The following is a 27466-nucleotide window of genomic DNA, read 5'->3' on the forward strand; positions in this document are numbered from 1 at the left end:
GAAATCAACACCTAACTTTCTATGCTTATAAACACTTCTCAGTGAAAATCCTCCACTAGCATGTCTTAAGTCCTGACTGGCCTGTTAAGTACCCTATGTTCTGGCTATTGACTTCTATCACTATAGGAAATTAATTATTAAATGGGAAACAAGTGCTTCTAATCTATATCCTATTCTTAAGGGAGAACATTCTTAACTATTCTTCAGGGAGAATAGTTACTGCCTATCTGCTTATCATCCTCAGTACGCCAACCTCCAACACAACATCATGAACTAAAAACAGACCCACCTTTTTAAGGTCTGTTTATCTACTGTAAGTGCATCTACAGGCAATGCTTGCATGGAGTCTTATGCATCAACTGAGACCTTTTTTACCTACTTGTCTATCCATCTGTTTTTCTAATTTAAAAACACTGTACTATATAGTCATGGAGCCTAAAATGAGCCTTCAGGTCAGCTAATGTAAATCAAAACTCTGGCCCAAATAAAAGGAGAAATTACCACAACATTGCTTGAGACATTAGTGTGACTTACAGTTCAAACATCATATGGGGGAAAGAGGGACTGAAATGTTTCAACCTGCATCCTGACAGCACGTGCACTCAAGGATCTGAGAGATTAAGAGCATGTTTTTAATAAACTGGAATATCGGAAAATGAAAACAAATGTTCTCCTCCATCGAAGATGATGTTTGCATGAAAGGAAAACATTAGCATGCAAAGCAGGGTAGAACACTGACCTGCTTATAACCATCAGACCCAAAAGGAGACCCTTCCCCTATTGGGTCTAGCTAGCTGAAGGGAGTTTTGAATCAAAGGCTGGTTCATTTATGTGAGTGTCTGTGTGACAGATGACACCAATGAAGTGTGATATAATAAACCCATTACTGGAATTCACTGGGGGCTGGAAGAATTGTGTATGCCTGAATTAAGTAACTGGTTTCTATGGCAACATGTTAAGTGTGCCTTGCGCAGAAGACCTGTTCATTCTCCGTTTTGTATCCTGTGGTGACCTCTTTAGGGACAGAAGTCCCCAGCAGTGCCTTTTGTCAAAGATGAGTGGACTCGCTTTGTAGCTAAAAGACTTTTAATCACTCTTCTAAACACACTCTGTGAATGCCAGATCAAGACCTGTTGTGATGGGCTGCAGTTCTGTCTGCTTCAAAAGCCACCAGGTTGTTCAGACAGAAGCCACAGTCAACCTTATGGAAGGCCTTTTCTTCTGCACTGACACTGAAGACCTCTGCTGCCTTTCTCCATCTACAGGGACTCCCTGAGCAACAGTTATGGCAGAGGGGGACCACTTGCACACAGACACCAAACCAGGTCAGGGACGGGGCTCTGTGTGGAATGTATGTGATTCTGTTCCAAGGACCTACAGTTTTTGCTGTTTTTTCTTAGGCTTTTCTCTTACTGTATTCATGCCAAACCTTTTGATAAACAAAGGAGGATCCCCTGCGCACACACACACCCCTCATTAAGTGGCAATATCAATAATTCAAGAGGTCACCACTAAGGCTTCAGTGGCTTCTTAAAGGTCTGATCTCATATGGCAGTGGGGTCACTGAAAAGAAACATGCTCAGCACATCACAAGGTTGAATTCCTAGTAGCTAAGATGCAAGGGCAGGGTCTTACACTGCAGTGAATTGTCCAACAGTCACCAGGACTGGCCTCTCAAAGTTGCATGATGGTCAGGTTATTCCGACTTCTATCTGGAAAGGATTCCAGGAGGGATTAGTCACTAGTGAATGTAAGTGCCCAAATATTATGACTAGGGCCGTCTGTTCAGCGTTTCGTTTAACTTGAACTGTAGAGGAGATAGAATGCAGAGGCAATTTGAGAGGAAGCAGTTAACACCAGCAGTGTAAACAAGCAGATAGCACTGCCAGGCCCTGCTTCCCTGGAGGAAGAATTAGGGGGCTCAAGGATTTGTCTCTGAACAGAATTTGAACTGATGAGACCAGTCCAGCATTCCCGTCCCTGGCAAGTGAACTTCAGGAGGGCACCAAGTGTCCTACTCTAACCTGGTTTGTAATGAGCCATTTCAGAGACATCTGAAACCTTATAAACCAGCCAGAAAGACACAGTAGATTTTTTCTGAGCATTGCTTCTGCATTTCCTGAACATACAAGGCAGCAGGTATCAAATGAATTTTTCTGCTCACCCTGTTTTATAAAACTTCAGTGGAGTTGCAGCCATAACTTTTTTTTCCAAGTCTCAACTGTGGAAAAATTCTTGTCTAAAATGCTATGAATCTTAGAGATTAAAGTTTGTAATTTTCAAACTCCAGGCAAAAGAACACTTAACTGTTTGCTCCACAGTTGTCCACACATTGCCGTCAAGGTGAGACTACACACTTAGCTAAGTCTGTTCAAGTATAAGATTTCAGCTGAGACCTAGAGATGTAAGTGGCTTCACTTATAAAAGAAGTGGAATGGATGCTCTCCCATGAGAATACAGCTTGGTTGACATTGGTTGGCACTGACGGTGATGGGTTGGTTTAACTTTCCCTGACAATTCAGCAGAGTGAAATGAGTCTCCTCGTTCTCAAACCAGTTCCCAGTCAGGCTGTCTGCATCACAGAACATCTCGTGCCGCCCTTTGCCATTTCAGAGCAAGTATCATTCCTCATAATGAAAAAGGACGCTGCACTTTGTGGCAGCATGGAAATGTTCTCACATCCCCACGTAAGGTGGTGCTATGTAGAATGGAAGGACTTTTGTCCATTCCCTGTATACAGACTGCAAACTGAAGGGTTTTGTGCCTGATAGTCTAGATTTTGTACTCCAACTACATTACCTGGCTTGGTAGAAGATGCTGCTTCTCCCTGCAAACCTTGCCTTTCTACACAGATGTAGAGATTTACACCTGTGGATAACCCAAACCTACAGAATACATTTTGTTTGAGGAAGAGAAAAAGTCTGCATGGCTCTTCATATTTGTCTGCCTCTAACTTGAATTGTGCAGTCTTTCCCCATCATCATATTGGCAGCAATGCCTAAATATTAATATTAATGCCACACTGACTGGATTACTGGAATAACCTCAAAGCAAATGCAAATTGAAGTGACATTGACCCCTTCTGTTTTGAAAAACACAGAATGAATTCAAGATGCCACTGTCTTGGTAGTAGCTGAATTTACCCAGATCAGAGAAATTTAAAAAATCAAATGCACAATTATTTCTTTAACAAACTGTCATAACCTATAATGGCATCTAAGTTTTATTCTCTGGAAAGACAGAAAAGCAGTGGATCTTGACTAAAAACCACTATTCCATGAATCGTCAGAATGGGCCTTCTAATAGCTAAGAGAATAGTTAGACTTCTTTGTACACTGAACGGTATTTCAAAACAGGAAAAAGACTACTTCTTAGTAAAGATTACCACAAGACGGAAGAATTATAGTCAAGGGGCTCCATCAAATAAATCAGAGGATATTTGCCACTGGGTAGGAAAAATTCTGAGACAATTGTTTACTATTCCTTTAAGAACAAAATCAACTCACATGAAAATCTCTTAATGAAGAGGATTTAGGACTGATGAGAGTTTTTACTGCAGCTTCCTTCTGATGGGCCTAGTATAAGCACACAGACATTTCTGATCTCATTAACCTGATTGTGTGCAACATGATCAACATAGCTTAAGGATGATTTGTAATACCAAATTCTTGTTCTGCACAAGGATCTTCTTTTGTAGGAGGCCATGCATTGGCACTGCCCTCCATTTATGACTCATATTCCTTGACCTTAGGCTATGAGCTTGCAAGGGGGAACCTTTGTTGTGTCCACATCTTTTCTGACTAATACTGGCTGGAAGATCAGGTTAAGAAAACAGAATTATCTGCATCAAGAATGGAGAAGTAAAACATATGGCAAGAAATCAAAAATCTGAGACTGTCTCTGGAATGAAGATGATCTCCTGACTGGTGATAAAACATCACCCCCTGTGAAGCTGTGCCAACTTGTGTATAGCAAAACCAATCCTCTAACAGTGGCTACCTTTTTTAGCTATGCACACTTACAGCATTCTCCAAACTTCCTTGCTCTTAGAAAGGTCAGGAGAGGACAGGGTAGTGACCATCTTTTTGAGGCGCAGCTGACTGACTTTTGAAAATGAGAATGACAAATATGCGCTTGATAGCAGATATGCAGATAAGCATGAATGTCCTACTCAGCATTCAGCTCCAGTGTCAGCTCCTGATTATAAGGGAAACTCAGGATCTAGGATGTATTTCCACCAAGGGTTGAGACTACAGAGGTGCTGAATACCCTCAACTTCCATCCAATTCAATGGAAGCTGAAAGATTTCTAGGGTGTCCCTTAGCAGACTTAATCACCATCAGATTTTCTTTTGCAGCTGTGCATAAGCTACTTTTATGAAAGCTGCACACTGATGTTTAGAGAGACGACTGGGAGATTTCAGAGCAATCTGTTACAGCAAAAAAAGAACGGAGCTTCCATGGAGCTTAATACCAGATAGACATTTAATTAGATGAGAAATAGCTTTACAGTAAACATCATGGGAAGCTCTTTTCAGAGCTTGCATCTTAATTACAAGAACACACTTCTTTTTCCTTACACTCTCTTGTCTTTTACATAATATAATGGAAAACTGCAAATTTGCACAGTATCTCTGGGAAATGAAAAATGAACCATATTTCTGCCTTTCTGCAAAAGGCAGAAGTCAAATGTCTACCTGTATAGAAGGAATCTGCTGCATAGACTTCAGAAACACAAACCTTGTGAACGAAAAAAAAAGGAACAAATAACACAGTGAAAAGATGGAGTGTCTCTTCCCACAGCTCATGACTCTGGGACTTCACTAATACTTAGATCCATTTCTAACCTGATCTTTAAAACATTTATGCAGAAATGGTTAAGACAGCCAAACTCTTTTCTTTTACCTATTATTATTAAAATTGCATGTATTGAACATCCATCTCTAGGGATTCTCAGAGAATTTTACAGACATAAATTTATTAATCTTCCTCCCATTCTGTGTATCCTGTTGATATACCTGTATACTTGAATACCTGTATCCTATTCTTAAAAAAATGTAAGCAGGACATACAACAGACTTCTCCTGTTCCTACTGAATTCACTGGCAATCCAGAACAGCATAAGGCTTAAGTTACTTGCTGAACATTATACTAAACTGCACTGGGGCCTTGAACAAATAGTCACATTCCCAACTCTGTATTTTGGTCAGTGACATCTCTTCCTTTTTTACAGAAATAAAATTCTTCCCTGTACCGAATAAAATTATCAACCCATATATACAACCACCACCAATCTGTCTCCTAATTTAGGATTCATGTTTTTTCTTAGGGAACCATAAACCCAAATACATTCATTTAAAACATAATCATGTATTTTTAGTACAGAAAAAAGTTTAGTGGTTTGGGTTTGGTGTTTTTTTTAGGTAAATCATGCATTTATGGAAAAATAATGCATCTAAGGCATGTAAGGTGAGATACCAGATTTGTTTTAAAAATTCATCCCACTCTACAATTATTTGAATCAATACACATAGTAGACTAATAAGTGTAACTTCTGGATTGTAACATATTGCTCTTGACAGTAGGGCAACACATATGTTAAGGAAGTCTAATGACTGGCACTTTAATGTGAGAAGAAACACCCAATCAAATATTAAAAATTAGCAAAGAGATGGTGATTACATTATACTCTTCCTTGTGCTCAAGGGTTTTAACCACCAATATTTCAAGGAGAATGGGTCCTCCAGAAGGGAAGAGAGAGGAAAATTCCATTTTCCAGTTTTATGCAAATATGAACTAATGCTGTTAAACTGATTTAAATACGAAATAAAACTGTGCTACCTCTGTGCAAAATACAGCTCACCTGAACCTACTTATATTGGCACAACACATCTGCTTTGACTCTGCTGATACAAAATGTCTTTGTTTAAGTATGTCTTCAATATCTTCGATTTTTACAAAGTTAAGGAAGGAAATTCCTTAGTGGTTGTTGACTCCAAGAAGAACATACAAATGCCACTCCCAAAAGACTTCACTAGTGTTACGTCACCTAAATCAGATCTTTAACACTTAACAAGTCTTGCCTTTGGAGAGATAAGGACAAACAGATCCAGTCTCACCACTGAGCTTATTCCAGACAGAAATGTGTCATGAATTAATCATACAAGCAAACTCTTGTACCTCAACTGGAATGGAATACTGTGTTTTCTTAAAAGGATGCCACAATCCCTACGGGACATCCAAGCTATTAACATGTCTACTCACAAATGATGTTCAGAGTTCTAAGGGGATATGGAAAATGCCAAAGAAATTCCCCTCAAGAGATGCAAGGCCAGAAATGAAAATATTTGCAAAACAATAAACCTACAGGGAACCCAACCTTTTTCCAAGCTGTCAAGCAAAGAAACAAAAACCAATACAGCTTTGTGAAAGCAAATGGCCCTATGCTGAGAGAAGAGCACCCAACAGCTGTTCTTTTGCCTAAAGAACTCAGTGCTATCTGGATGCCAATTAAGACATGGGGAGGATGGATAATTGACTGGAGATCCCAAAACATGATTCCATCTTTTTAAATTTATCATACTGTATACAAAATAGGTTTCTAGTAGAGCAATACAATACACAAGATTTCCTTCACAGTTAACACAGCACAATGCAAGACTATTGTCATCAAGCAGAAGTATAATGCCAGAGACATACAATAAAAAGAAACACTTTGACCATTATCTAGTCATTTCTTTCAGAGAGGCCCAGTAAAAACTCTTGTTCTTCACCTCTTTCACCCTTCCTCTCTCTCCTGTGAGAACATCCATAGCTGTTCACAACTGGGATCTCTGGGGCACAGAGACATTAAGCCTCTTGCACAGCCTTGTATAAGGAGGTCACTGGCAGGACCAGAGCAGATCTTGCAGAAGCTAATGACATATTGATTACCTTTTTTCAGATGTCTAGTCCTGGAACAAAGTACCTCTGGCATTTATGTTCTCAAGCCAGTGATCTGTTAGGTATCCTCTGGAGAGCTATCCTGAAAGGAGATACCATTTTTACTAAGCATATTTATTAGAGAGCCATAGACAAGAAAGCTAAGTATAAGAATAGAGCTTATAAAAACCAGTAACTGAACAGACTGCTTTACCCTTGGTTCCTCTGTTCTATGCCAATTTAAAACAGTTTCACAAGGAATTTTAACCATTAATATCCCAGTAGTTAGTTTTTAACCCTACTATGAGATCTTTGAGCTTAGCAGGCTCTGCAGAACAATTCCATCCAGTTCACTGCCTTGGTCTTAGATTAATTGACCATGTGGGAGGAAGATGTGTGTGTCTGTACATGATCAGAGGCTCAGGTCTCTGAGACACCATTCCACCTCTGTGTGGTCCACAGGGGACTGGGAAGAAGGAGAAAGAGTTCATAAAACTGGTTTCCACTAAAAAGATCAGACCATCCTGGATTGGGGGAACTGGACAGAGGAGATCTGGTCTTTGTCCTGTGAATCCATCAGTAAGGGGAATGCTGGGCACCTGGACAAAACAGAATAGGCCATTTGCTTATGGTTCCATTGACCAGGGGAATGTGGACATTGGGGTGGAAAGGCCTGGGCTATTTTGTCATGGCTTCATTGGTCAGGGGAATGTAGGCACCTGCATTGCACAGCCTGGGCAATCTGCCCATAGCTCTATCAAACAAGGAAATACGGGCACCTCTGATCTCACCAAACAGGGCTGTTTGCAGCTTTGTAAGTAGCTGACAGTATAAGAGAAGGGAATGAAAAGAAGAACAGAGCTAGCCAACCAGAAAGTACTGCGGACAGGTGGGAAATGTACCACTGCCTTTACTGTGGTACTGCCAGGTGTAGCTCTGTGCGAAGCCTGACAGCTGATTCTGTTAGTTTAAGGGGGTTTATCTCCTCATGTGCCATCAACATGCAACGAATTATCTTCCAGGCATGTACCACAAGCTCTTTTCTGGCTCCTGCAAGCAAAAAGGAGCAAAAGCATTTTACATGCTGCAAGTATTTAAATTGGTCGGTTCACTAGAAAGAAAGGAAAAGGAAAACACAGAGAGAGAGGGAAAGAGGGAATCCCTATGGAAACAAAGCTTTCACTCCACTAATGGAGTTAGTCAGACAGACACTGTCACCACTTGTAAAACACGGATAAAGAACCCTGAGGGTAAGTCCCTCTGCTATGATGGAAAAACTCAACCAGAGGAGAAAATAGCTCTCAAATTGGAGCTAGCATATCCATAGAGGACATTTAAGCCTGGGAAGGAATGCAACCAGCTTTTTAGTTCACTGGCATGGACTGTGGTGCAGCCATCCATTGTCAACCTCTCCCCAAAAGCAACAGAAACAAACACACCCTGAGAGATACAGAAGGGTAGAGTGGTGCATGAGCTAAAATACAACATGTCTTTTCAGTCACCGTTAAACATCAAATTAGAACTGTGATACCAAAACCAAACTGTTGCTGCTCTGGAGAACTATCAAACAGCATAGAAGTTGTGACAAAAGAGTAACAACCCACAGACAGCCAGTAAGCACATTTAGGTCCTGTGAGCTCACTGCAGTGTAGCTACTTCTCTTCTCCTAATGAATAAACCAGTTGGCTTTTTTTGAAGACAGGGTTTTCTCAATGCTTACTCACCCTAAGCCAAGCTGTGTTTTCCAGCACATAGTTCAAGTGACCAAGCCAAAAGTCTGATCACAGTTTCCTCTTCCCTTTAGTGCCTTAGTTTACCTGACTCTAGAACTCATGCTAAAGCCATGTTCCTAAAACACTTTGAGAAATTTGCATGGCATTAATACTGCATTTATGCCAATAAACCTTGGATTTCTCTGAGTGACACTGTTGTCACTTGGCTCAGAAACACAAAGAAGTAACCAGCGCTTGACAAGTTACCACATATTGGCTGAACTGCAATTGACTGGGCTCAGTAACCCCAAGGAAAGATGTTTAAGCTAAGGCATTTCCTATCTCACATCAGAGAGGGGATGAAAGCAGTTACACAGTCACTTGCTGTGGCTTGGCCAGCTGGTGGTAACTCAGCTGTGATGTTCTGGGATCAGTCACAGTCCCACAACTGCTTATGCAGAGTCTTCTAAATAGGAACTATTACTTTTTCCTGAACATCACCTTGGTATGTTTGCTGTGTATGCAGAGTCCTGTATCTATTCTTGGATGTGTATCTTCTGTCTTTCAGGTGATTTATCGTGCCTTAAGTCCGGCTAACAAGATCGAAGACCCCTATAGTCCTGAGGCTCAAGATCTCCTGAAACTCACCAACCTCCGCCTCCTTTTGCTAAAAAGACAGGAATGTCCATGCCATGGTTCAGGATTGGTGGAGAAACCTCAGAGATTTGCCCACTATGCTATTTATGACCTGATCATCCGGGGAAGCTGCTTTTGCAATGGGCATGCAGAGGAATGCGAGCTTGCCAACAGGACAGGAGTCATGGAGAACATGGTCAGTTCTAGACATTCACTAACTTACTAGACTTGTTACCTGTTTGTGCCTTCTCAGCCTAACTGTACATTTTGGGTATGATCCTGTCCAAGCCTCCCTAAGCCTATCTAAAAAAGGGCAGCGCTGTCGATCCACATTAGTGAAAACTAAACCACTCTGGGAAAAGGTTTCTTATAACCCTTGGTGCAGTTCTGTGTGTATTAATTGCATTGCTAGAGATGGGTCCTTCTAAAAACTCTGAACCTCAAGATACCTATAAATTGTGAAGGGGCTCTGTAATTGGAACAGAGATCCAACCCCAAATATAGTGAATGAAATCTCCTACCTATAAGCCTGCACAGAACCGAACTAATCTCTTTGATGCAAAGACTGCCCTGACCAGAATTTCAGCATCAGATCTCAAATCTCAGATTTTCTGAGTTTGTGAGACATGAGCAGTTCTGTCGTACTAAGGGTTTCAGCCTTTACTTTTAGGTTTTCAGACTTCTGTGTTTTTGTTACTTTCACTACATAGACAGCAGTGTTCAGGATGTGAAAATAATCCCCCCACCCCCCCTTTTACCCATTCAGCTTAAAATAAGTTAGAATTTTTTTTTTTTTAAAGCCAAACATTGTAGGAAGATTATTTTATAGTACTATGACTAGCCCCTCCCTGTTCAGTCTTTTATCTGAGTTAGACCCTGGATGTGCAGAAGATACAAGTTGTGTTTGTAGCATACTCAGAAGTTGCAATTCAGAGGGAATGACTGCTGTCTCCTTTTTGATTTAGCTGCTAGTATTATATAGAAGAACTGTAATAACAGTCACAGGGAAATCATGCTAACCAAAAATCCAGGTACATCTAAACACATACATCACAGACAGAATTCAAGCCACTTTAAATTAGTCAATGGCTCCACTGGTCCCAGAAGGCTGTCTGTCTCTGTAATTGGTTTTGAAACCCAAAATAACCCTTAGAACTTTAGTCCCTGGTGCACTCTGACATAATAGACTCAAGAAATACATCCTTGGCTAATTTCTGTCCCTTTAGATATATGGTACACTTGACATTTTGGTTTATTTTCTTCTTGAATGTGTATTCATTGTCTTCCTTTCAACTTTTCTAGGTTCAGATGTAGATATTGTAAGATAGTTAGGACTGTATGAGTTTCACAATATTTGCAAAATCATTTCTGAATTAGTTCCATCTGTGGTATAAATCTAAGATTCAGCTACAGTATTCTAGCACTGGGTGATACTATCAGATTCAGTTACCTATAAATATGGACTCACTTAATACATAACTGTGGAGAAAAGCTGCTTAAAGATTGCATCCTCCCTATTGCAAACTGTTAAATATACATATAGTGAAACCAAATAGATGAATAACATGCTAAATGAATACAGCTGGTAGAAGAATAAACACTCTGCCCATCAGAAAAGGAAAACACAGTATTGTTATATTACTGGCATAACTGTTGTAAACTATGACTGGATTTTTTTTCCCACTAGTCACACAGGAATAGAATCTTTTTGTGCCATCAATGACTTCAGGGGGCAGAAGGTGAAATAGTTTTGATGAAATGCACTTCATGAGTGACTCATGACCCAGGAGACGAGGGTGGATGCATCACATCATTAGCACAGGCACAGATATTAGCAAGTCTTTGCCTAAGCAGGGATTCAAATGCAGCAGTGAGAAAAGTGAGAAAAGCCTTTCAGAGCTTTAACTACCTCTAGAATCCTAGATGAGGGCTGGAAAAGACCGTAAGTGAGCTGGTTTGAGTCCTCCGATCAACGTATGATCAAACATACCTAAGCCATTCACTAGTGAATGCTTGTTGAACTAGTTTTTGAAAATCTCTGAAGAAGGAGATTCAATAGCAACCCTAAGTAGTTGTTCCCATTTTGACATTTTGAAAGCTCTTCTTTAGTGCCTGCCTAAATAATCTCTGCTGCAAATTAAGGTGATTCCTTATTGTCTCCTCTCCCCAAATGATTGTGGAGAGCAGTCGATCCTCATTCTGCAGATATGATTGGAAGGTTTCCGTATCCTTCCTTAGTTTTGGGGGCTTTTGTACTAACCAGAGAAGTGTGAATCCTTAGGTGGTCAAAATTTAAAACTCTACTCCCAGGTCATACAAGTCTGGACTAAAGATGATCATGCTATTTTGCTCCTCTTTTCTGTGCTTTAGTCATTACACCCTAGCTCTTTCTCAAATACACAATGAAAATCCACTCCTGGAAGAGCCAGGTTCCTGGATCTTTTACATTTTATCTAATGATGATATTGGAGTGGTGAAGGGAGAGTTTGCATAGCTACAGATCTCAGGATTTCATTTACGTAGCTAGCATGAGGGAGTTTATATAAGTGTATAACTTTGCATCTTACAATATGGTAATCTCCTTGCGTACACGCAGAAGGAAAAGGCCTTTGTTGTTGAGTGGTGAACACCAATGATACATTTCATATCAGCCAAACTACATTGCAACAAAAATGTTTGTCATCTTGCAATTTCTTGGCAGAGACAGGGAAGGTGCTCTACTTTCAGTCACATGGTGATTAAAACAGGATGGGGAAAACAGTTGTTAGAAACAAACATTGCATGTCCAGAAATAATCTGAATCACTCCACTGGCCACATCTAATATTTAATGAACACATGGGTAGAGCAAGTCTCAAGACACAGAGTTTTTAATGTGGCTAGTGTGGGTGATATCACAGCATGAAGGCAGAGAAGCTTCATGTTTCCTGGGCTGCTGTCAAGTAGTTAAATAAAATGCTGGAAAAATACAGAGCTCCACAGAAAGGCTTAAGTAATAGGAGTTTCAGTCTCTTAAGAGTTCAGATTCCTCCTACAATGTATTTATTTTCTGTAGTTAACAAAAACAAAAGCAAGTCCATGTAGAAAACAACTGTAATTGTTTGCCATGGGATAGGCCCAAAACCTGAGATCATTCTGCACTTAGGTCTTGGAAGAGTCATAATTATGCTAACTTGTAAGTCTGCTCTTGTTACTCTTGAAAGAAAACTGCTCCATTTGTAATACTTCTAACACTGCTAGACTGATACTATATGGAGGCTAAATAATGGAGAAAACTAAAGCAAATTTCTTGATGCTTTTGAACCAATGCTTTCCAACACCATTTTGGAGGGACTAGAAGATCTATGACCACTAGATGATCTGTCAATGATCAATTTATCTGTGGATCTGTCAGTTCAGTCGTGACAACCCATTCAGCTTCTGGCTTCTCCACTGAGGCTGCCAATAGGAAACACAGCTCTATGGGAAGTAACGTTACAGATGCCACAGTGTCATAGAAATGAATGGATACAAGAACACTGCAAATTCTAAGACCAACCTCCAAGTGGTACATCATTCCTCATAGCTTGAAATCCTAGATAGTTTCATGCATATTCTCTCTGGTCATAAGACATTTGTGAAAATACTGAGTACAGCAAGGTTGAAAATAGACTTCCATAGGATCCAATGGAAATGTCCTTTGACTTCTTCTTTTGGCAGCAAACCAGTAATAATTACTCTTTCAATGTGCCTTTTTTTTTGAACAAGCCATGCACCCACCCCAACACAATTTATCTAGATCACACTTCCCTTATTACCTACTGAGAATATCATGTCAGACAGGAGAAAAACTTTGAGAAATGAAGATGGGAGCTGTAAACAATAGGCAAGAAAATTATGGACAAACATATCTTGAATTTGGGGTTTGTTGCTATTGACAATGATGTTTTCTTGTTTTCTATTTCCTTTCCTCAGACCAAAAAAAAGAGACACAGAGATGTAATACCCAACTTAAATAGCTTCTTATGATAGCTAAGGACAAAATTCTCCTTTCTGAATTTCATGGCCTGTGTTATTCAAACTCTTACAAGTAGCTTCTTTGTCAGTGAGGGAAATCATTGAGATTGCATTTTGCTGCAGAAACTACAGACAAGCAGTTTCTTTTAAAGGGAGGGCATTTATATGATGTTAGAAGGGAAACAACTGCCAGGTCTTGGCCACCTGAATACACCTAGTGTTCTTCTACCATTGGATGCAATGGAATGTAATCCTGTATTGCTGTTGCAGGATGTACAAAGTTATGTGTTGCTCTACAGTAAATTATTTCTTTATTAAGCTCCAACAAAGTTAGTAAGAGCTGTCAGGTTTGGGATCTGCTTTGACAACACATTTTAGCTGAGTCCAGGGGTGCTTCCAGAACAAAGTTTACAAAGCAGAAAGCACACATGGACAGAACACAGAACCTAGACCAAAGTCCTTTCTGTTTGCCAAACATTTCACAGTTCTCTTTCTAGTCCATGAGAAGTAAGTATGGACAGAGGAAATAATTAAAATGTTTTTGTATAAAGCATTAGGGTTTTTTTACTTGTTAATTATTGGTACCTACACTGCCAGGAAACTCTTACAAGTTGCCTCGGATGTTTCTTTTGCTTCTTTATCCTGTTTACAGAGACGAACTAGACTCCCTGTAGGTCTGATCCTCCACAATGAAGCAAATGGAAGGTTTTCCACTTACTTCAAAGGGAGCAGGATCTGGTCCTAAGTAAGATTCCTTGTTTGGCATAATGGAGGTTACATAAGGTAAAACTTGTTTTTCTACAGCAGTTTTCTAGGTGACTTGGCTGTCTTATCCCTTGCAAATATTACCTCCTCTTCAAATATCTTGTGCAGTTCTACTGATAATCCCCAGCTAAATTTTCACTTTATCTGATCCAAGCTGTGCCAGTCTGTACGATGTCCAGCACTCAAGAGAGGCAGGAGGTGCTCTCTGTTGTAGTTGGCAACTCAGAGTAGGTTTTGTTTAAGAAAAAGTTACTCTGTGTACATCAACTATGTGAGCAGAGTCAGGAATGTTAAAAAAAAAAAAAAAGGATTACAAGAGCTTCTAGATCATGTCAGAATAAATTCTAGAAATAGATCCCTGTGCTGAACTTTTTCCAAAAATTAAAATTTAATATGGACTTCAAGCTCTGCCCATAATGATCTGAAAACATAGAAGAAGATCCTATAAATTACAGAGCAAAAAGTATTACATGAACTACATGAAAAGAAAGTGGTGTTGCTGTCACCTTTGCTACCCACAGTGGACCAAAGCATTTCACAGGAATCCTCGTGGGAACATGCAGGTGGATGAGAAAGTTTCAGATATTTGTGTTCAGAGATGACAAAGAAGCTGACAGGGGAGCATCATGGAAAGGTTCTCTTTAATTTTAGTGGATAGTTTTAGTGAGTTCCTAGTTTCCTAGGGCAAGATGTGCTTCAAAACTGTGACTCTAAATGACAGCTAAGTTTTCAAACAATTACTTAGATAAAAGTTGGAAAAGGATATTCAGACTTGTCTTGTAGGTCACATCCAGAAGATCCTATTTTATCACATTTTCACAAAAGTCACCAGAAACCTTAACTGAAGAATACCTAAATAAATCTAAAAAAGAGCTTTCTTATACATCCCATGCTTCTCTTTCTGTTTCACAATGACTGTGAGGCAGACTGGCACATTAAAGTAATGCCTCCATTACTGCCTGGAGTTGGTTCTTGGCCAACCCCAAAATCAACACCCCTGTCCTTCTGAGTTGTTAAAAAATTGAGTCCAAGGCAAAATATGGTACATATTCCCCCTTTATTTTAGATATGTTCTATCCTTCAAATTCAAGCACACCTCTGGGGTGGTGTCTGGGGTGTTCCCTTTCAAAAAATCTATTCATTCTGATTAGGTTTCTTACAGTTTCAACTCAGATGCTACATCAGGTATCTCCTAGAATTGTACAAAACCTGTAGTAGTAGTCCTGATGAAAAGATCTTAAAGGTTTCAGAGTCCTGTTCAGTACAGATTTGGACTCTGTAATCTGGGTTCCTCTCCACAGTTTTTGTGAACATTTCTGGTTTTGCTGGCTCTTTGACACTAGGCAGACTTTAAAAAGATTGTTCTCCCCTCCCAACAGAATCAGCACTACTTTGCATTACAGCCATTTCAGCTGGAATGGCAGGGACACATGTAAGCAGTAGTTCACCTAGTTCTGAACTGACATTCAGGTAAGGTTCAGGTAATGTTAGGTCTAAAATGGTTCCAGGGACCATTCCTAGATGGTTTAGTGTTCTGCCCACCCCCTGCCTTTCCACTTAGCACTGCCCACTGTAGTGCAGGCAAGAGCAGGAGAACTTTTGTGCTGCTGTGCAGACTCATCCACCTGCAGTGGCCAACACGCTCCCTTTTAGAGGGGACATACCCTGCCTTCTTTTAAGCTCTGAAATTAAATTAGTCTGTGAGTGCTATTTCATCTTACGAAAGATGGCTAATTTGGCTACTTTGGTGTACCCTGACAATACACCATGGCATACTGCATCTTTAATTTGCTTGTTGCGCATAGGGTGTGTGGGCTGTGCTTCTACCCTCTTATGGTCATAACCAGTGTGTTTAACTTGATACCCATGCAGGTTCTCCATGAGCTCTACTGAGAACCTGTGGTTTGCAGCCAGAGTATCTGGCATCCACACCATCAGCATGATGTTTTGAGTATCTATGGTTTAGAGAATAACCACAATTTTGATGGTGTGACCCATATAGTGGTTCAGTCAGCAGGAATTCTGCAATTATAAAGTCAACAAGTTTTTCCTACATTTGATTATTGTTGTGGAAATGTCTTTTACTACTACTGAAGTCCAAATCAGAAAAACATGCCTATTCAGGAATCCTGTTTAAACACATGCCTAAATGCTTTCCTGAATCAAGGCTCAGTGTAGATCCACCCATGCAGACACTCATCTTACTTGTAGGAAACCATCTCTTGTTTTGTGGGATGGGGTAGCAAACAATTTGCTATCTGACATTATTAGCCTTTAAACACAGCTTTTCTTAAAAGCAACAGTTATGGGTGAGCTATTTAAACATACTTTAATTTTATTGATTAATTGCTGTCATTAATAGTGTTTGTTGTTGTTTTAATCACTTAAGTGATGTTCTCTGCTACTTTCATCTCTGTGAAAGAACCATAATAACCCTGCTAGTAGAAACATTTGATTGGAAACACTTGTAAATATATTTTAGGGCTGGTAAAATAAGCCTTATAGTTCTTTTAAGGATTGCTTTTCACATTAAAGCTACAAAAGTCTGTGTGTGTCTGTCTAAGAGAAAGAAATAATTGCTTCATCTCACAGCTATCAGCCACAACTTGCTACCAATACCTCTCTGATGTCACATAGTACAGCATATTCTGAGGTTCTTTTGTTTAAGCTCCATGCAATATATACTGTTCTAAGTTGAATTTGACACAGCCACCAACACTAGGAAGTTGCTGTGATGTGACAATCACAGGAGCTGCTGTGTTTCGCCTCATACATTAAGTCCTTGTGTTTTTAAGCTCCCTTGAGACTGAATAGACTGCTATGTTGTTTCTGACCTCAGCTCACCTACGTGTTACTAGAACAAAAGTTTTCAATCTTTTACCAAGGGTTTTCAAGGCCTTTCAGCCAGTTCACTCATCCCCAATAAATCTCCCAGTAACTTAAGCAAATCTTTCTAGAGTTGTACCTTGTGGGTGCATGGAGTTTGCATTTTAACTATTTGGCAGCAGGTGCACACAAAATATGGAGAAATTTTGCACAGGATTATAAACAAATTCTATGTTACTCAGTGCAAAAGTTTTAAAATCCTACATATATTTCCTTGCCTTGGTTCACTCACTGTGCTGGAATTCCTGGGGATTAACTTTGCACCCTTTAGGCGTTTAGAATCCTTTCCTTGCTGTGCACAATTTTTCTGCTAAATCATGGACTTTCTCACCCTTTTTCTCCATTCCTGGATTCCATATAAATTTGGTTAGTCCTGCACCTTTTTCAGCCCTGCCCTTCCCCCACTCCCCAAACTGCAGCCATCTGCAGAGAAGTTGCAGAAAACTATTTTTCTCTTGGCTTCATCTATTCCATTACTCAACATAATTTCACTTGAATGGGAGCTATGCATGCTGCCAACTTCACTCCATACAAAGGTAAAAATTCAGAGAAGAGCTCACAGGCCCACTTTGGGAGCGGATTTTCAATCACACATCCCTAGAGTCACTGTGGATTAACCAGTAGAAACCCACCTAAGTCAAGACAGTTGCTGGAGTTAGTCAGACTTATTACAAAGTAAATGACAGAATTATTTTGCCTGTTGAATGAACAGGTCATGTCCAAACTTCTCTGAACTGTCCACAGTGTGCTAAGCCATTATGCCTGACCTGTAAATCCACAAATTGTCATCCAGATATCAGAATCTAGAGCTTCTCCCATTTCTTCCTCCCCTGAAAAATAGTTCTAGGTCTTTCTACAGCAAAGGCTGGCAGTCAGGCCAGACTGTTCAGTGGCATCAGAAACAAAGCCTTGAACAAGACCAAACTCACTAGTGCCATTCACTTTCAGGAGATTTGAACGGTGGTATTTACTCGTTACGCTGTGATTCAGGCATTCACCTATTAAAATACTGAGCCTTGCTCCTGCTTCCTCCGTTCTTAAGACACTCACCAAGAGCTGGTGACCTGCTGTAACTCAGGGGCTGCATTTCAGCATGACAGCTGCTACTTGTATGCAGTTGTTACAGATTGATAATGGAGTTGTTGGCACTGTAGATAAAAATAAGAGGACAGCTTAGCCCAAAAATGAATAAAAATCAAGCTAGCGTTCAGAAAGAAAACAATAAGAAAGCAAAGCGAAATGTGGGCTAAGGCACAGCCAGGCATGTGTGTAAAGACTGATGGAGGTGAATTCAGGCAGAGGATGGAGATGTGTCTTGAACCTGTCACAGGTTCAGTTATATTCCCTCACCTGAAGCATGAATTTTGTACCTCTTCCAGTCTATTTATCCTGTTCTTTTGTTACTGTTCAAAAAGGTCCTACTGATGCCAGTCTGAATATTCAACTAAACACTATCACTGATTTTTCTTCACCATTACCTATTCAGTGAATTTGGAACCAGTGGCAGCTCATTCTCTCACTGCTGTGGAGACCAAAAGCTGTATGGGCTCAGGTGGCCCTGCCACAAGTGTCCCAGTTCTACTTATCCTTGCCAAGTTCCCTCAGACTTAATTTACCAAAGTGACCAAGTATGAGCCAGAAATTCAGTTCCCTCAGAAAACACCCATATGTGTACTAGTTTTTAGACACATACACTTATTAAACCTTTTCCCAGAAATGAGCAAGTGACATAGGAAAATAATGGCTTTTCTCACTCCTGATTAGAGCAAGAATTTGAACTGTCAATCTAACCACAGCAGGCACTGTAACCTGGGACTTACTCCCAAGCCATCCATTCGTTCAGGTCTTTGCTAATTTGAAAAAGTTGAAGGAAATTTTTAATTTGGACTCTTAAAAGTCCTATGTGCTCTCCTCAGGACCTGATATTGAAGGATTTATTATAAATCTGCATGGATACATCTCTTCATTTGGAGAGACAACAGAGCCCATCTGAACTGTAAGAGAAACAAAGCAGAATAGCAGACACTGTTTTGTACTTAACCACTCAAAATGACCCAGAAAGAGTTGTTTTACTAAAAGCAGGTAAGGGACTAGCCTCTGATGTCATTGCAAACTGCTGTATCCAAAATTTCTCTGGCGACATTACAAAGTGAATACAGAGCCCAAAGACAAACATTTTCTCTGAATCAGCAACAGTTGCTCTGTTCTGGAAGGCTTCCAAATTTAACCTTCATTCAGTAGGAAAAAAGCCCCAAAATAGATGGAGAATAGCCCAGGAGAAAGAGCAACAACCACAACATTTACTGAAAGGACAAAAGATAAAAGAAACTAAATGTGCAGAGAGAAAGCAAGAGCTTCAGGTAGTATACAAAGCTGAACAAAGTTTAAAAAATCAAAAAATTGTGGGACAAACAGATGGAAAATTTCCACTTGCTTTCTCAGCTGTGGATCAGAATTCAGGTGAAGCAACTTGTGCAGTCAAAGGTGAATAAGTATCATGTAATTTCTTGGAACCATTGTATGAAAGCAGGATATAGTTCTACACTGTTTGCTACAAATCAGCCAGAAGTTACCGAGCTCCGTGGAAGAACTACTGGATGAAATTCATGGCTTAGTATAGCAGGTCAAGCTAAATGATTGGAACTGATCATCCTGGCACTAAAATCCATGAAGCTATAACCTCCTCTGTGTCCTGATTCAAAGCTGCTCAGGTGGTAGATGTACAAATCAAAGCCTTTGGCAGCAATACCAGGCTTGTAACAGCATGACTGTACTGTGAGGCAGATGAGGGAATTAATCCAGATCAAAAATACTAGTGCCAAGGAAAAAAAAATGGGTTTAACTTTTTTTTTATCATGGTTTAGTTTCACAGCCCAATTTACACATGACTCAGGGCATGATGCAGAAGGTGATAACATAGAAAGAAGTAGTAAGGAAAGCAGAAATGTCTCAAATCAAGATTGCCCTCAAAGACTTTATGTCATGAAACCACAGCCTGAAAACATAGCTGCTATACCAAAACACAAAAGCAGAGTTTGCTTTCAAGTGGCTATTCAAACCAATATGATGGTGATTGAGAGTATAGCATAACATTTTTGTTCTTTCCCGGACTAATAATATCCTCTAACTGCAAGTATGTCAGCCTATAAACGTCTACCCTTTGCAAAAGCTGATTAGAAAACTGGAAGATTGATGCAGCCAGAATATCAGTATTTAAAGCAACAGTTTTCATCTTTCAAAGCTCATAGCATGCATTAGTGACATGAGTAACTCTGGCTGAATGCACTCAGAAAGCAGGACTGCAAGAATACGAACAGGTTGTGCACATAGTACTTCAGACTGGTTTTATGAAATAGGGAGGTTTATATGATGACACAGTTGCCTGCCTGCCAGTGCATCTGTTTCTCTGATCCATTCCCCACAATAACTTTGAAAGGTACCATCCACTTTCAAAAAAACTTGTCAGAGCAGCTGAACTCTCAATACAATGATGCTCCAATGAATGGGAAAGAACCTTGGAGACAACTAGAGTTATCACAGTAATGAGGAGAAGCAGATGAAGGGAGGTGTCATAAAAGTAAATCCCATAATATTTCTGAAGTACTCAACTATTGCAGCAATGAGCACTGTGGAAAAGACCATAGAGGCCTAGATACTTTTGTATCTAAGGATCAGTATATGTCGAGTGATGCAGCATCACGTATCGAACATTGGGGATAAAATTAAATACGAGAGATGTGAGACAGGAATCTCCTGGATCTCAACCTTTCTCCTGCTGTACCAATACATTTATATGTATTCATATAAATCTGTGTCATAAACTAATTGGGCTTTAGCTGAAAACTGGCTAGATTTCCTAATTGATGGCATGAATCTCATGTAAGCCTCTGTTTCTCACACCTTGCTTTCAAGCTCCCTCCACCTGGATTGCCACCTCCAAATCTAGAAATCTGAAGCATTTTTTTTCTCAGATGCCACCTAGTAGTCAGATATCCTAAAGCTTCCAATGACATTAATCCAGTGGCAATCAAAGTACTATCATCAAGCTCCTGAAGGTGCTAAAAGGACTTTAATAGCCCTGACCAGCCCCACCTGGGACTCCTACCCACACTCTCTGTCCATTGGCCTGGGGGCTCCATTTAAGCTCAGCCCTGGACTATCAGTCTTTGCTTGAGCTGTGCTGTAGATGTGCCTGTCTATGTCCCTGCCTCCTGGATGGACCTTGGGCCTATGCTGTAGGGTAGCCTCCCTCCTGGTGCATCCCCTCACGTGTGTTGTAGCTTGTCTCTCATTCTGCTTCCTGCATTGACTTTGAACCCATCTTGTGAGCTTGTTTCTGGGTCTGTCTCTTGCTGCTCCTGAATTGCCCCTGGTCCATCCCCTTGCTGTGTCTGGGGCTGTCAATGGACTGTGGTACTAGCTCCCTGCTCCACCCACTGTGCTCAGGATGGTGCCCCCTCAGTAAGGGCACAGCCTGTGACATAGTAACCCTCAGCTTATAGCTCTTCGACCCTTAAAGAGCAACTGGTCCTTGCTGCTCCCTTACAATCATCTCCTTAATCACCATTATCTTGTCGTAACTCTGACTCTGCATTCTAGGGCATAGAAAAACTTCAGTGTAGTCCCCCGAATCTGTACTTCTCTGACTGTTTTTTCTACCTTGGCATGATCGTCTTTGTGTTGCAGTGAGATCCAGTGCATCCCGAGGTCTTGCATTTGGTAGAGAGCACAACTTTCTAGTTTTTTTGGACCCACTTTTGTGAGAGAGATGTGGACTTACTTCAGCAGTGAATAACAAGTCAGGGACATGCCTGCTCTTTTCATGTTGGTGTTAAGTGTGACACTCACATTCTCCCTTCCCTAAGCAGATATCCCTTTTCCTATTTTATCTGACAGCTTCCTGTATTTCATTCTTGTTCCTTCCTGGACTTTGGTCTCTGGCTACCTCTCTTATCTCTTCCTCTCTAACAGAACAAATTGTTTGTCTTGTTACTTGCAGCCACCTCACCTACCCTTATTTTACATCATACTTAAGTATAACAGGTCTCTTCCACAACTCGGTTTCTCCTGCATTAACCAGTCTTTCTGCAATGGCCACTTACATCCATGAACCTTTCTTGTGTGTGTTCCACTTGAGCTGTTTGTCTGCTCTCTTCTACCCAACTCCTTTCTATACTTGTCACCTTATGTTGCACTCTCTTCCTTAGCTGGTTTCACCTATGAATGCTGTCTATGAGATTATTCCCCATGGAAAAAAAAAATCTTCCATGAGATACCCATCCAGAGATAACATACATGGCAGACTTGTGTTCTCTTCTATTATCCTTTATCTCTGCCCTAATACCCATCAATTCTCTTTCCCTTGTTCTTAAACCTATACAAAAAAGGTTAGTCCTCAGATCCAACACTTTCTAAAAAAAGTTCCATGCCAGCTCTGCTGTTTACTTCTGCCTGCTCAGTGGCTCCCGTGGCTGTTTGGCTTTTCAACCCTTTTGTCCAAGCCAGTCATCCTTCCACACATATTTGGTAAACTGTTCAATAGCAGGGATCACAGGCAGGAAGCTTCCTTTATGCTTCTGTCCTACTCACAACATGCCATTCCTAGATAACCTCCGCAAACTACAGTTTGCAACAAACCAATGGGCAATGAGCAAACTAACGCATCTACTTACCTCCAAAGAACAACCGGACTCTTCCTTTCTCACTGAATTTTCCTGTTTACTTTCTGAATAATTGTTCATGAGTGTTCACACCATCTGTGCTGTGCACTGTATGCACAGGGTCCCATGGAATAATGAATATTTGATCATGTCATTCAAGGCTAAAACAAGATTGCATGGTTTAATTCTGCCATTTCCCAACTGTACAATCTCAGCATTTCTTTCATGTAATTTTTTTTCTATACTGAATGCACAGTTTGTGTATGTGTCTCTAAAAAACCCAATGGGCCAACTTACAAATTTTGCATTGAAATACACTGGCATTTTCCTAAGAAGTGACTGGATCCAAAATTTTGGTTCTGATCCATTTTGGAATAAGCTGTAAAGTTCAGACAGGGTCTGAAGTTTGGGGATGTTAAAATCTATGGTTCTAGGTCAGGCTCATTTTATCTTTTCTCACTCCTGGTCCTTTTCTGTGTTCTATTGCTTCTGAAAAGCAGTCACTGTGTCCACAGAGGGGAACTTATAAGCCTGAAGAGCCAAACCCAAACAGGGAGAAGCCCGACAGCGTTGCTTATTAGTATTTTTGTCTTTGTCTCTGTAATTTGTCATCCTATTTAGTGCTTTGAACATGGATGACTTTCTTGTACAAAGGTCTGGAGAGGCATCACATAATGTGCTATATGCTGTATCCTCCTGAGGTTTACTGGTGCTGAGCTCTGACAGAAATGCATACCCTGAAGTCTGTGCTCAGTCTTCTGTGAGGAGGCAGCCAACCGCTCTGTGCAGCAGCAAATCTGCCAGCTGGCCATAGAGGGGCGATGGCATCAGCTGCAGCCTATCCCCTTTGCTAGCTACACGACATATCTGGTCTGGGAGGATTAGAAATCAGGGGAGCGGAGAGCAAATTGCTGCAGGGACATGAGTTGGGGGGCAGGGGAGCGCATTCACGCAACTGCTCTTTTGAACATTTCTCTCTTGATCCCAAGCTACCTGCTACGTGAGATGGGGGAAGGGGGGGACTGCAAAGGGAGAGTCTGACTTTCAGGAAAGACTATGGAGAAACATAACTCACATTAGTAGTGAGATTAAAGGATTAGATTCAATTCACACCCCAGTCAAACTGAAATTTCAGCCTCTGCTTTTTGTGTAACGTGCAGTGGGCCAGAACTGTGACAGTGGTTACAGAGCTTAGCATCCTCAACAGCGCATGGCAGGAGAAGGATCCAGTCCCTGATTTCTGTGCCTTTCCTGCTCTAGTGCAAGTGTCTCCTTGCATGTGAAATACATACCATTAATTAGCAGCTTCTCTTGTGATGAGTGTAGAACATGAACTATGGTACCACCTTTCCCTTTCTCCCACTCTCTATGCTGGATGTTTCCTCAAATAATTTCTCTGGGAAATCCTTCCTCTGAGACATTGTAAACAGATATTGGAATCCTATTGCTTAATTAAAAAAACCCCACCAAAACCCACAACATAAAAACCCTCCTGTAAAGTACTTCTTGGATGTGGCTTGATATTACAGAATCTTGTGCACCAAATCAGTCTATAGTGGAACTGGCTATTATATTCCTGGTGTGTGAAATGACTTGAGAACAGAATGAGTTTCAATAGTAACTTTCTGTTTGAAGGCTGGACTAGCTTAATTTCCAAGGTCAGGCTTCTGGTGTGAATACTTGATTCCAAAACTGACATATATTAGAATATTTCCATGATTAAAAATCATTATTGTGTTCCAATGAAGGCAAAAATACAGACGAAGCAAGTTCTTTTTTCAAGTAATTTTTCAAGCAAATAGTCACAGAGAGGACTCTACTATTCAGCCAGTTTTAGTCATGACTTTTTCCACTTCTTTATTTCCCCCTCAAATGTTTTCTAAACTGTTATGTCCTAGCTCAGGTGGGTTTATGCTTAGTGCTTGTAGATCAGCCCCATCATCTTCCAATTTCTCATTTATCTGGTAATAAGATGTTCAAAACTGAACACAGCATTGCAGGTACAATTTCCTACGCACCTGGAGTTACAGTGCTCTTAGTTACACAGCGCAAAATTTTACTGGGCCTTTTCTGCTAACCTATTTCACATATATATATATTTATATTTAAGTTGGTAGGTTGGTGCCTGCTGTACCCAAGTCTCTTCAAACATCAATGCTTTCTGCTCACAGAATGTGTGGATTGGATTGTTTTTCTGTGGGTATACTGGTTGGTATTTTTCCAGGTTTAATATTTTTCCTACATTTTTAACTGTGCTAGGAGGTCCAGGATTACTTGCTCATTCTTCTAACAATTTATAATTTAATAATTCATGGTGATTTCATTGCCCTATATTTACTCTCTCTTCCAGATCACTGTTAATGTCAGGTAAGACAGGGTCTAGCATCCTCGGTTAGATTGTGCTTTCCTGTGACTCAACTCTGCTAGCCAAGAGTGTATTTGACACTGCCTGGAGGTGATTGCCTGCTTAGGCTCTTTGCAAGCTCTTACCCTGAACTTGTAAATCAAAATAAGCTGTGTCAGCTTACCCAATTTAAATAGTCTAGAAGCTGTTCATGAATTTAGTAGTGAAATAGCCAACTGGAGAGTTAAAAAGAAGTTGTTGCCACATGCATTTAAACTGGAAGACAGAGAAAAGTCTACATCATTAGTGACTGTGTGAAGAGATAAAGCTACACATTTAAGCTCCAGGCTCTGTGGGTTTCCTGAGAGAGCCAGCCAGCTGTGTGGGAGTTGTGCAAAGTCCCACCTCCTCACGAGCCTGTTGGGCACTCCACCATGTTCTTGCTTGTAGCTATTTGAATGTATTCTCTTTCCCCTGACAGGTCCATGGGAAGTGTGTGTGTAGACACAACACAGCAGGGGACCACTGTGAGAAATGTGCACCGCTATACAATGATCAGCCTTGGAAGCCAGGAGATGGAAAAACAGGGGCACCAAATGAATGCAGAAGTAAGTGGGAGGGAGTTTACTGATCCAGGCTTTCAGGATGAGCACTTGCTGTGCCAGCAGGCAAAGTTCCCCAACAAAGACTTCTGTCAATTTACACTAACGGTGCCATTACAGCAACTGGGGATAAGTTGCTGGTCATTGATGCAAAACTTCGGTGTGCATGTTGTTTTACTGTAGCTGGTCCATTTGGGCTATTGGGAAGCGGAATTTACAAGGCAGAAATCTGTTCTTCATGCAGCTCTGTCCCATGTTTTAGCATTCCAGGGTTTTGTGTGGGGCTTATGATACCATCAGATTGGTTTGACTTACTGTAAGAATACCACACAGCTCACAACCACCCAAGCTTCTCAGACCCTGCTGGGACTCTCACTCTGTGTTGCAATTTCTAGTTTTTATGAAAATCAAGGATTGCACACAGATGAAATGTGTTACATTCAGATATTTCCTCCATGATTCACAGTAGGAAAATAATAACATTTGAATAGTATTGTTGTGTCTATTATATAAGCCTGAAATATATTCTCCTCTTTCCCACCAGAGTGTCGCTGTCACAACCACACTGACAGCTGCCATTTTGATCTGAGTGTTTGGCTGGCATCAGGAAAGCGCAGTGGTGGAGTCTGCGACAACTGCAAGCATAACACAGAGGGACATCGGTGTCAAAGGTGCAAACCAGGATATTACCGAGATAGAGGGAAACCCATGTCTTCTGCAGAGGTCTGCAAACGTGAGTGATTACTGTAACATGCAGTGAAGACGAATGGTGGAAGAATCATTAAAAGAATGATTAAAAGAAAGAAATCAATAACTCCTATAGAAGTAACTCATGAGTATTGCTACCCTTCCTTTGTATTCTTTTCTTAAATTACAGTTTTCTGATCAAAGGTCATCCTCCTGATTTTCTGTGTCTATTTCTCCCCCTGGTATCACACATTTTTTTTTGTGATAACCGCTACAGTTCTCCAAATGCATTGCATTCTGGTGAAAGGTACCTTCTTCTTGTGCTTGCATTTAAAATACTATGGTTCCTTTTTTCTTGAGGCACATTTTATTTAGCTGTTTTTTTCTGCATCTCTCAAGACTGTGTGCCTATGTGTAAGCTATTGTTAAATTCCATTTGATTGTGCAACATCTGTGCACATAAATATATATAATAATGGCTGTAGGAGGTGTAGGAAGCATGAGACCACACATATCCACTTGGGAACAAATAGATCAGAGCTCACTCAGACTTATCTCTGGATTCTACAGCTGTATTATGGGGTGCTCTGCCAAAATTAATTGCCTCATTAACACTTCAGCAGGATGTGTTAGGAAGTAACTCGGGCATAGAGGCACTAATGGTTGTACACAAGAGGGTGTACAACCTCTGGATCAAGGTAGTTTGCACCCAGCCAGTCTGGAACATAGCTCAGATCTCCCTTACTTAGTGTAAACATTTCCTGAGTATCCTGCCAGGCTTCGCACATCTGATTCCATCTGGCATCTATTTGGGAGGTTGCTATTTCCAACAATATACATAATTTCATTTCTTCCTTTGGATAGTTTTCCTTCCCTATAGCTCAGACATCAGTTGCCAGCATAGAGAATTTCATCCTCTGTCATCTATACTCATGCCCACTGGCATCATGTGCTTTTGCAGCTTTTCTGACACTTTGATGTTCTTCATCAAGATTCCTTTTAAACACTCAGGTTACAAACACTCCTCTCCCTAAGACTGTATGGCCTGCGATATTGCTTAAACTTTCTGTGCGCAACACATCCTGCCAGCACAGACTGCTTCCGCAGACCCCTTCTTTTCGATTTCACAACGTTCATCACAGGACACTGATCGGCAGACAGGGAGGGGGCTGAGCTTATCTAACTTGCCCTGTATTCCATAGTGTTCTATGGTGGCCTCTTTCTAGTCCTGTTTCTACTCTGAGTAGATTTGCTACAGG

General features: G+C 40.6%; 1 protein-coding gene across 1 annotated transcript in view; it reads left to right on the forward strand.

The window, feature by feature from the left end:
• Positions 1-27466, forward strand: part of LOC128136569 (netrin-4-like) — a 55647-nt gene that overhangs the window by 12002 nt on the left and 16179 nt on the right. The window contains exons 3-5 of the mRNA XM_052776421.1: positions 9201-9464; positions 25400-25526; positions 26065-26253. Of these exons, the coding sequence (XP_052632381.1) occupies positions 9201-9464; positions 25400-25526; positions 26065-26253 (580 nt within the window). The remainder of the gene's footprint in view (positions 1-9200; positions 9465-25399; positions 25527-26064; positions 26254-27466) is intronic.

Source organism: Harpia harpyja, chromosome Z (genome assembly GCF_026419915.1).
Source record: "Harpia harpyja isolate bHarHar1 chromosome Z, bHarHar1 primary haplotype, whole genome shotgun sequence".
Lineage (NCBI taxonomy): Eukaryota > Metazoa > Chordata > Aves > Accipitriformes > Accipitridae > Harpia > Harpia harpyja.